The sequence below is a fragment of the Gracilinanus agilis genome, chromosome 1 (assembly GCF_016433145.1).
Source record: "Gracilinanus agilis isolate LMUSP501 chromosome 1, AgileGrace, whole genome shotgun sequence".
Taxonomy (NCBI): Eukaryota; Metazoa; Chordata; class Mammalia; order Didelphimorphia; family Didelphidae; genus Gracilinanus; species Gracilinanus agilis.
Window position 1 is genome coordinate 528,969,073 of NC_058130.1, and position 11,463 is coordinate 528,980,535.

General features: G+C 36.5%; 1 protein-coding gene across 1 annotated transcript in view; it reads right to left on the bottom strand.

The window, feature by feature from the left end:
- Positions 1-660: 660 nt before the first annotated feature.
- MEP1B (meprin A subunit beta) overlaps positions 661-11,463 on the bottom strand; it is a 46,934-nt gene continuing 36,131 nt past the window's right edge. The window contains exon 13 of the mRNA XM_044682846.1: positions 661-714. Coding sequence (XP_044538781.1) covers positions 661-714 — 54 coding nt within the window. The remainder of the gene's footprint in view (positions 715-11,463) is intronic.

Sequence of the window (11,463 nt, forward strand, 5' to 3'; positions counted from 1 at the left end):
AAGAAGGAAAAAAGATCCCGGAAAATAAAAGGAAATCTTTGCTCCTACTATATATAGTACTTATAAGCTGTCTTTCTTCTTAAAAGTAAGTTTCGAGGACGATTTTTGTTTTTAATTAATTTTTTTATATATCTCTGTATCCCTTCAGAACTGAATTCTTTCTTATAATAAAAAAAATAGTTAGGCAAAAGCAAACGTTATAATGACCACATGAAATATTCTGCCCTGTACTCCAACACCTCAGAAGATGAAGATAGGTTTCATTATCTGTTCTCTGGGAGCAGCATCCTTTATTACAACTCAGAATATGGCTTAGCATTTTTGTTCTTTTTTGATGTTGTATAGTTGTTTCAGTAGTGTCCCACTCTTTGTGACCCATTTGGAGTTCTCTTGGCAAGAATACTAGAGTGGTTTGCCATTTTCTTCTCCAGTTCATTTTACAGAAGAGGAAACTGAGGCAAACAGTATTAAGTGATTTGCCCAGGGTCACACAGCAAGTAAGTGTCTGGGGCTGAATTTGAATTCAAGTCTTCCTGGCTCCAGGTCTAGTCCTTTATCCACTGTGCCATCTACATTTTCTGGGGTCCTACTTAAAATTCTACCATGGATTATTTTACTGCATTTTTTCCTAACATGGTAGACACTCACAAGGTTTACTCTCTACATAGAAGCGAATACATCTACATTAGATGAAAATGCTACAACTACGGTGACCTGGATTTAGCTCTCTGTCTCATATTTTTCTCCAAGGTACCACTGCTCTTACCTGATTGACAGAATAGGAAATTGGAATCTGAAATATTGTAGCAAAATGTATTTTAAAAACTACTTGGAGAGGGCAGCTGGGTAGCTCAGTGCATTGAGAACCAGGCCTAGAGATGGGAGGTCCTAGGTTCAAATCTGACCTCAGACACTTCCCAGCTGTGTGACCCTGGGCAAGTCACTTGACCCCCATTGCCTAGCCCTTACCACTCTTCTGCCTTGGAGTCAATACACGGTATTGACTCCAAGACAGAAGGTAAGGGTTTATTTAAAAAAAAAAAACTACTTGGTTAACATTCAGGCTGCTCATGTTCAGAATAGGATCAGTCACTCCCCAGCATAAAAGACAACTGGAAAAATACAGATCTGCTGAGATGAAATTGTTGAATTATGCATTTTTCCTCTAAGGCAGTGATTCCCAAAGTGGGCGCCACCACCCCCTGGTGGGTGCTGCAGTGATCCGGGGGGCGGTGATGGCCTCACGTGCATTTATCTTTCCTATTAATTGCTATTAAATTTTTTTAAAAATTAATTTCCAGGGGACTAAGTAATATTTTTTCTGGAAAGGGGACAGTAGGCCAAAAAACTTTGGGAACCACTGGTCTACGGTATGGGGAACTCAAGATATATTGTCAAGAGAAAGAGAGCCATGTATCATCCCTCCCCTGACCTGGGCAAAGATACAACAATTTACTGGATGCCAGAGCAGGCAGTAATGAGGAAAGTGGTGAACAGCCCTGACGCTAAGACATGGCTCAAGATTCCATAGCCTGGACCCTGCTTCAGAAACCATAGAAATATAATGAGTCAGGGGGCAGCTGGGTAGCTCAGTGCATTGCAAGTCAAGCCTAGAGTCAGGAGGTCCTAGGTTCAAATCCGGCCCCAGCCACTTCCCAGCTGTGTGACCCTGGGCAAGTCACTTGACCCCCATTGCCTACCCTTACCACTCTTCCACCTAGAGTTAAAAAAAAAAAGGAAGAAAAAATATATAATGAGTCAGAGAATGAAATTGCTCTCCACTGGGACTACAAAAACTCCAAGACTCAAGTAAATTTAACCCATGAATGAAACTTCTATCTGTAGCATAAGCCATAAGCATCCTTCCAGACCACACACACTGTGGAAAGGAAAACCGCATCAAGCTTTTGGCCCTTCGGCCCACTGAGAAGGAGTTGACAGCAGTTGGAATGTGACATGTGACATGTGACATGTGACAGGCGGGGCAGTGACAGTTGGAGTGAGAGAAGAGGATTATGGGAAAAACCGTTAACGGAAAGGTCTTTGCCCTCCGAACTCCATCGAGTGAGGAGCGAAGTGCTGGAGCTCTCAATTCCCACCTGTGGAAAGGCCGGGCCTCCATTTTCTCTTGCCCAGAAGAGAAAGAAGGTTCCTGTCGTTCGAGAGCCTCCATTAGAGGAAGAACCAACAACTATGGCTGCCAAGAAGGGGCGGATCCCCTACCTCAGGGGGTCCCCCTGAAGAGCCCTTCCTGAGCCCTACGCTTGCCGCAGGTGAAGGTAGGAGAGAGACTTTGATTAGATAAGAGGGGAGTTAAGATGGAGGGGAGCCATCTTGGCTCTGCTGAAGAAGACAAGAAACCCCAAATAGGGCCTCCTCTTCCCTCGAACCTCTCCCTCCATTATTCCTCCATCCTCTCCCTTCTCCAGCTGCCTTGTTCACCTACAAAATGAACCCATTCGCAGTCAGATCAAGGAGACGTCATTAGAGGAGGCAAAGAGGGGAAAAGGGGTTGGAGCAGCTGCTCTGCTCAGACTCCATTTTGAGGGAGGCCCCCTGCGGTGCGGGCCTTGGCCATGGGGGCGTCACCGCCCACCTCTGCAAGCAGGAAAGCCTCCCTGCAGCCCCCCCCCCCCGGCCACTCCCCTCCTCTGGGGTCCGCCATTGCAGAGAAACCTCCTCTGTTGTCCTCGGCAAAAGGAGAGCGTTGAGAGGGGAGCTGAGGCACATTCACACCCAGGCCTGTCACTCACTCCCACGCCAAACCCTCACAATATATACATACATTTTTACAACACACACGCACACACACACACGCACACACGCACACACACACGCACACACCAAACTGTCTAGATGTTGTACAGTTGTAAACTTTTCCTTCATGGAAATAGAATATGTTGTGCCTGAAAGATCTCATGGTGGAGGTAGAATTAGAAGGGATTTTTGAGATAATCTAATATAACTTCCTCATTTCATGGAGGAGGTAATGGAGGTCCAAGGATTCCAAATGACTTGCTCAAGGTCCCAACCCGGCATTTCAACAGTCTCCTTATTGGCCTCCCCGCCTCATTTCTTTCAACCCCCACCTACGCCATACTGGAATCTTTGATTAATTTTATCTTATGCCATGAGAATATCCATCCTCCTTCCTTTTGGAAAAGGAAGTTTTCTTCTTTCTATAAATGCCTTACAATAATGTAAGCTTTGTTTTATTGATATTGAATTGCATTGTTAACACTATCAATACAGTATGGCGGATTGTTTAGATATGCCCTAAAACTATCGTTCAGACCTGCTCCAACCATCCTAGAGGGCAGTTTGAAACTATGCCCAAAGGGCTAAAAAACTGTGCATAACTCTTTGATCCTTTAATACCACTACTTGATCCATAAGAGTTAAAAAGGGGGAAATCCCTACTTATACAAAATTATTAATAATGTTATTATTATTTTATTTATTATTATTAATAACTCTTTCTGTAGCAGCAAAGGATTGGCAATTGAGGGGAGGTCCATCAACTGGGAAATGACTGAGCAAATTGTGGTCATGTTGGTGATGGAATACTATTGTGCTATAAGGAATGATAAGGAAGATGATTTCAGAAAAAGCTAAAAAGATCTGCATGAACTGATGCACAGTAAAATAAACAGAACGAGGAGACCATTGTACACAGTAATAGCAATATTGTATGACGATAAACTAAAAACTTGGCTCCTCTCAGCAATGCAATTATCTGGGACAATCCTGAAATCGTCCCAGATTGATTGATAATGGGGAATGCTATTCACCTCCAGCGAAAGAACTGTTGGAGTCTGATGGGTGTGGATCAAAGCATACTATTTTTCAGAGCAGTGTGTTTATGATTTTATTTTGGGGTTTTAGTTATGAATGAGCATGCTCTTACAACAATGGTCAGTATGGAAGTGGAGTTTGCATGATAAAAAAATTTTAAGAAATTAAAAATATATACATACACATTCATAGCCTTTATGCTCAATTTAAGACTAACTTAACTAGTTAAAACTAAGGTAGTCACAAGGATTGCCTACATCCATTGATTCAACTTTATTTCTTCACTCAAGTTCAAAACCTTCAGTCTCTATTTTTGTTAAGCAAACCTTAAAATTGTTATGTTCATTGAGATCATTGAAGAAATATCTTTAGAAAAAATTTCCATGAGATGACTAAGTATTTTTAGTGGTACCACATGGATATCCTAGGGGTGTGTTAGCATATTATACATGTATGTACATGTCTAGAGTGATTATTTTGGCATGACTTCCTCCTTCATTTGAAAGCTCTACTCAGTTCTAGTCAAGAGGGATGAGAAGACATTTGAGACTAGGTAGGTTCCTAATAGCCTTAAACTCTATCCCTGGCAATGTTTTACATCAATTATTTTTGACGTTATTATGTGGGTGGCATGTTTCAAAGAGAAAACGATCTTCCATGTAGACTTCAAATCCATACCATTCTCCATCTCCTCTGTTTTATATATTTGTAGTATGTGACTAAGCTTTGAGTGAGGACTGATAATATAAATAAAGGAAGAATACATGTTACATCACTTTGGGGCAGTTTGTGTAATAATTAATGAATTGATAATAAGTTGTTCTTTATACCCATGGGACATTTTGACATACCCTTTTCATTTCTTAGACAATATGTTATATTTTATAAAATATATTTTGTATATATTTTAGGCAATAGATTTTCTTAAATTACATAAACTATGAATGCCATGTTTAAAGTATATAAATTTGCAGGTGGTCTATATTTGAGGTTAGGATTCTCATCTTTTAGTAATAGATATGTTATACCTTCTATTAAGAAATATGGAATCATCCTTGCCTCTGAGAGTTGATAGTATATGTGTATGTGCTTTCCACTCTACCATGCTGCCTTCCCAGCTTGATAATTGAAATCATGGTGTGGGTATTCCCTTCATTAACAAAAATGCCAACAAATCCTCTACAATTTTATAGATAGCTTTCCATAAGTTTATGTAGCCAAAAATGATCAATTGGTGACCAACCTACTGGTGATAAGTCTTGCTGAAGCTATGTTGTTCCTTGGATACATACTCCATTATCAGACCTCCATTCACTCATATACACTTCAAATTTTAAATTGTATTTGTAAAAGTTTATATAGGGGGCAGCTGGGTAGCTCAGTGGATTGAGAGCCAGGCCTAGAGACGGGAGGTTCAAATCTGGCCTCAGACACTTCCCAGCTGTGTGACCCTGGGCAAGTCACTTGACCCCCATTGCCTACCCTTACCACTCTTCTGCCTAGGAGCCAATACACAGAAGTTAAGGGTTTAAAATTAAAAAAATTTTTAAATGTTATGTATATATATGCATACAAATAAATTATGTTTATATTTATGCATATATATAAAGTTCATATATATAATAATAAGTAATAAAAGCACTTGTGTTCAAATCTGACTTCTGACACTAGCAATTCCCTTGACAATTTTGGAACTTCAAGTACTTCATCTATAAAGTAAAGTAACCTCCAAGGTTCCATCCAGCTCTAAATCTGTGATAGAATGATTCGTTTTCTCTCCCTTAAACATTCTTATACCCTCTAATAAATATTTTTATTATTGTAGGGAGCACTTCCATCCTCTCAGTTACCCAAACACTGAAACCTCATTGTCATCCTTGATTCCCCATTTTCATTCATCCTACATATCAAATCCATCACCAGATTTTATTGATTCTCATTTTATATCTCTCCTTTTTGTCTGCTTGTAACTAAAACAGCCTAGCAAAAGCCACCATCACCTTTCTGCAATAGCCACTTTCCCCAAACCTCAGCCTATTCAAATCCATTCTCTAAGCTACCAAAATTTGTCACTGCTCACCCTACCCCACCTCCTCACCCCCATCACCTCCAGAATCAAATATAAAGTTCCTTATTTGACATTTAAAGTACTTCAAAATTGTTGTTGTTACTATGTGTAATGTTCTCCTGGTTCTGCTCACTTACTTTGTATCACATATGTTTTTCTGGTTTTTTTTAATGCCATTTCTTATGGCACATAATATTCCATTATAATCACATATCACAATTTGTATAGCCATTCCCCAAATGTTGGATGGACATCCGTTTGGTTTCGAATTCTTTGGCACCACACCAAAAAAAAAAAAAAAAAAAAAAGAAAACAACTGCTATAAATATTTTAGAACATATAGTTTCTTTTCCTTTTTCCTTGATCACCTTAGGAAATAAATCTAATAGTGGTACTACTAGGTCAAAAAGTATACACGGCTTTATAACTCTTGAATAGAATTCAAGATTGCTCTCCAAAATGGTTGGATCAGTTCACAGTTCCACTAATAATAGCAAAATGTCCCTATTTTTTCCACATCCCTTCCAACATTTTTCATTTTGCCATCTTATTATTTTAGCTAATCTGATAGATGTGAGTTGATAGCTCACAGTTATTTTGATTTTTATTTCTCTATTCAATAATGATTTTGAGCATTTTTTCATATAGTTATATGTAACTTTGATTTCTTCATCCCAAAAGTTATCTTTTCATATCTTTTAACTATTTATCCACTGGAGAATAGCTCACATATATATTTGACAAAGTTCTCTACATATTTTTGATAATAGACTTCTGAGAAACTATCCACAAAAATTTTTCCCAACTCATTTCCTTTCCTTCTAATCTTGGCTACATTGGCTTTGTTTGTTCAAAAACTCTTCAATTTAATGCATTCAAAATTTCCCATTTTATATTTTATAATGCTTTCTATCTCTTGTTCATTCATAAATTCCCCTATTAATAAATCTGATATGTAATATGTTCCCTGTTCTTTCTAATTAGTTGGTAATATCTCCTTTACACCTAGGTAATTTTGATCTTATCTTGGTATATAGTGTATCTGGTTTCTGCCAAACTGCCTTCCAGTTTTCCAAAAAATTTTTAACAAAAAGATAATTACGAAAACTTGAAACTTTACATTTGTCAAACACAATGTTACTATAATCTTCTTTGACTATTGTATGTCTATTCTGTTCCAATGATCTACTTTTCTTTTTCTTAGCCAGTACTGGATAGTTTTGATAATTCCTGCTTTGTAATGTAGTAGTTTGAAATCTGTTACTGTTAGATCTCCTTCCTTAACAATTTTTTCGTTATTTTTTTAATATTCTTGACTTTTTGTTTTTCCAAATGGATTTTATTATTTTTTCTAGTTCAATAAAATAATTATTTAGAAATTCAATTGATAAGGCATTGAATTAGTTTAGTATATGTAGGATTTAATTATATTGGCTCTGCTCACCCATACATAATTAATATTTATCCAGTTATTTAAATCTGATTCTATTATATGAAAAGTGTTTTATTTCTGATATCCTAGGGAAAGCTTCTGGTTTATCCATGTTATGGATAATATTTGCTGATGGTTTTAAATACTTATTAATCTAAGGGAAAATCCGTTCATATCTACACTTTCAAGTGTTCTTAATAGGAATGAGTGAGTGTTGTATTTTGTCAAAAACTTTTTCTGCATCAATTAATATAATCATATGATTTTGTTACTTTTGTTGATGTAATCAGTTATGTTAATAGTTTTCCTTATATTAAACCATCCCTGCATACCTGATATAAATCCTATTTGGTCATAATATATACTCTTAGTGATATATTGTTATAACCTCCTGGTTAATATTTTATTTAGAATTTTTGCATCCATATAAATTAATTAAATTGGCACATCATTTTTTACTGCTCTTCTTGGTTTAGGTATCAGCACCATATTTGTTTCAAAAAAGGAATTTGGTAGAATTCTTTCTTTACCAATTGTTCTAAATGGTTTATTTAATATTGGAATTAGATTATCTTTAAGTATTTGGCAAAATTATTTGATGAAGTTAAACATTCCCATGATACTCAAGGATGGAAGTGCTTCAACACAAACCAGGGAAGCCTCCTTCTCCCTCCCATAGCAGAAGAATGGTTTCTTCCCCAAAAGAATCCAAAACTTTTGTATTACTCTGTTCTCCTCTTCCTTAGCCATTTTCAAGGCCATAACCAAGAGAAGGAGAAACAGACAGACAGACAGACTTTTTTTCTTAAATAAACTTCTTGTCCCACAAATAGACTATTCCTAACAAAATCCAAGACAAAGGCATATAAAATATAATGAAGACAGTAATTTCTTTTACTTTGAAGTTTTTCCACAGTAAGTATGAAGACCACTTTCTCTGGTCTTTTCATCAAGGATCCTTGGAAGTTGTCTATTTCATTAAAAACCCATTTTTCCCTTGTAGCATTATACTCAATTTTGCTAAGTAGGTGATCTTTGCCTATAAGTCCATATCCTTTACCCTCTTTAATACCATATTCTGAGTTCTTCACCTCTTTATAATGATAACTGCTAAATTATTTGTGATTTTTGACTATAATTCCTTGTTACTTGAATTCTTTCTAATTGCACGTAATATTTCTTCTTTGCCTGGGAAGCACTGAATTTTGGCCATAATGTTCCTTGATGTCTTCATTTCAGGGTTCTTTCAGTGGGGGATTGGTGGATTTTTTCTGTTTCTATTTTGCCCTCTTATTCTAAATTCTTGGCAATTTTTTAAAAGATTACTTAGAATATGATATCTCTTCTCTTGTTTTGGTCACAGTGGTAAAGCAGTTTGACAATTCTAAAATGTATTTCTCATGAATCTGTTTCTCTTGTCAGTTCTTTTTGCTATGACATATCTTATACTTTCTTCTATGTTTCAATCCTTCCATTTTGCTTTAGTACTTCATACTGTTTCATTAGCTTCTGTTTAGTCAATTCTAATTTCCATGGAGTTTATTGCTTAAGCAAACTTTAATAACTCTGATGCCAAGCAATTTTCTCTTTCTAATCCTTTTTTCCCCCAAAGTTCTCATTGCTTTTCCAGGCATATATCCTGTTGGGGCAAAGGGAATGGAGAGGAGAATGAAAGAGAATTTTTCAGAGATGGATACAAACAGGACTTACTAATTGGATATGAGGTAGGAAAGAATCTCATTCTGTAGGTAAAAAAAAAAAAAAATTGAGGTCCCCTGAGAGAACTTACCCAAGATTATAAAGATAGTAAAGTAGCAGAGAAAGGACTCAAATCCAGGTTCTCTGACACCAAATCCAGTGCTCATTCTATTTATTGTTAAGTCCAACCCCAAATCCTCAGCCAGAGAGATAGGCTGCCTCTGGCCAAGGATGGTACAGATGACCCTAAATAACATAGTGGCTGGAATTATGATTAGGTGCCATTTCCCACAACCCAAGAATAGGGGTGGGCAACTTCATAAGTCACTTCAGAATAGTTGAAAAGTCCAGTGATTGTCAGGGACTTCCCTCATGAACAACCTGAATTTTCTATTCCATACAGATCTATGCAACTGAAATAAAATTATTTTTATGAAAAAAATCCATTGTGACAGTATTTCCATGTTTTCAGCAGAATAAAAAGTAATTAAAGTTAAATAAAACTATTGTTTCCCACATATGAAATTTGTTCCTGGGTGAATCCATGATAAGGAGGCAAAGCATTTTCCAATATTTTTTTTAATGTCAATGTTGATGCTGTTCAATATCTTCAAAAGTATTTTCAGAAAGATGTGTTTTTCTAAAAGGAAAGAGAACAATTTATGACAAATCATATGTGTGAAAGCTATAATTTAAATTAATCCCAATGAAATGGTCTAATTTTCAAATGAATTTCCCCATCAGGAGTTTTCTTGAATTGTTCCATGGTGGTAGCTAGCCATACCCACTGTCTCTGAAATCCACCAAATTTAATGCACTAAGTTCAAGGAACATTTCTTAAATCTTATTAACAAGGCAATCTTCTAGGCCCTAGGGAAACAGAGATAAATAAATGACCCTGTCTCTTCCCTCAAGGGACTTAAGAATTAATACAACAAATAAAAAACAAGCACAATATGAAAGGGGAAAAGAATAGACAAAAAAAGACCTATAGGAAATTTTGAAAGAGAGATTGCCCAAATGATTGATATGATTTACTGGGTTCATTTTATATGTATTCTGAAATGTTAGGGTAGGCACAGATATTGACAGATGACTTTAAGGTCTGATCTAATTATTCCCCACTGTTAACAATAAAGATGGCTATGAAAGTTTATAGATTGGGCAGGATTTAGATCTCTCATATAAATCTCTCAAATAAATCTCTTATTTATAGAAAAATATTTAATTAAGGTGAACCTGCATTTGGCAGAATAGTCCTAGATCTTGATTTACCATCTCCCATTAAACATCCCCCAGGATCTCCCTCATTAACATATTTCATTCTTTGCAGACCCAATTATCCCCATTAAAATGAAAATATTAGCACTTCCATTGCCTTCCTTTCAAAGTTATTATGAGAAAAAGCCCTCATAAACCTTTAAGCATTACATGCGTTTAATTTGCTATTTTCTCTTCTCTTTTTAAAAAACTATTTTGTTTCCCCTTTTTCTTTACTTCAGCTATAAAACAGAGATAATTATAGCACCTCCCTTGAAGGGTTATTGTAAGGATTCAAAAGGATTCAAAAAAACATATATGTTAAGTGCTCTGTCTACCTTAAAGAACTATATCAAGTCAAATAACATTTATTAGACACCTACCAGCTATGTGCCAGGCACCTTGCTAAGTGCTAGTAATATAGAGAAAGCCAAAAAATGATTCCTTCTCATAATGAACTCACAGCCTTATAGGGAAAACAACATGCAAACAACTATGTATAAATAAGACAAAGCAAGATAAATTTGTGATGGTCTCTGAGAGAATGCACTAGCATTAAAGATGATTGGGAAAGACTTTTTGTTGAGGTAGGACTTTAGTTGACCCTGGAAGGAATCCAGGGAAGTCAAACACAGATAAGAAGAGAAAGCTTCAGGTATGAGGGAGAACCAATGAAAATTCACAGAATTGAGAGATGGAGTGAGTATCTTTATGCAGAATAGCAAGGAGGTCGATCACTGGGAAGGGAGTGAGGTGTAATAAGATGGGAAAGGTCAGAAGGGGCCAAGTTATGAAGAGCTTTTAAAGTCCAAGAAACTTATATTTGATCCTGGTGGTAATAAGGAATCACTAGAGTTTATTGGATGAAGGAGGATGTAGAGATGAAAATTAATATACAAGAACTAAATATATTTTATGAAGTTTTATTAATGATAAACTAACATAAAAAACTAGAGTAAAAAAGTGCTAAACTAGCTTCAGCCATGCTCATGAAGAAGAGAGGAAGAGGGAGGAGTTACAGAACTTATAAAACAATAATGTGACCATGCAAACGTGGAGGCACAGGAAAGATTAAAGAGAATTTTGGGGAAATACTAAGGGACTTCTGGGGGATGAAGTCTAAGGTTCAACATATACAAGGGTGTGTGTGTGTGTGTGTGTGTGTGTGTGAGAGAGAGAGAGAGAGAGAGAGAGAGAGAGAGAGAGAGAG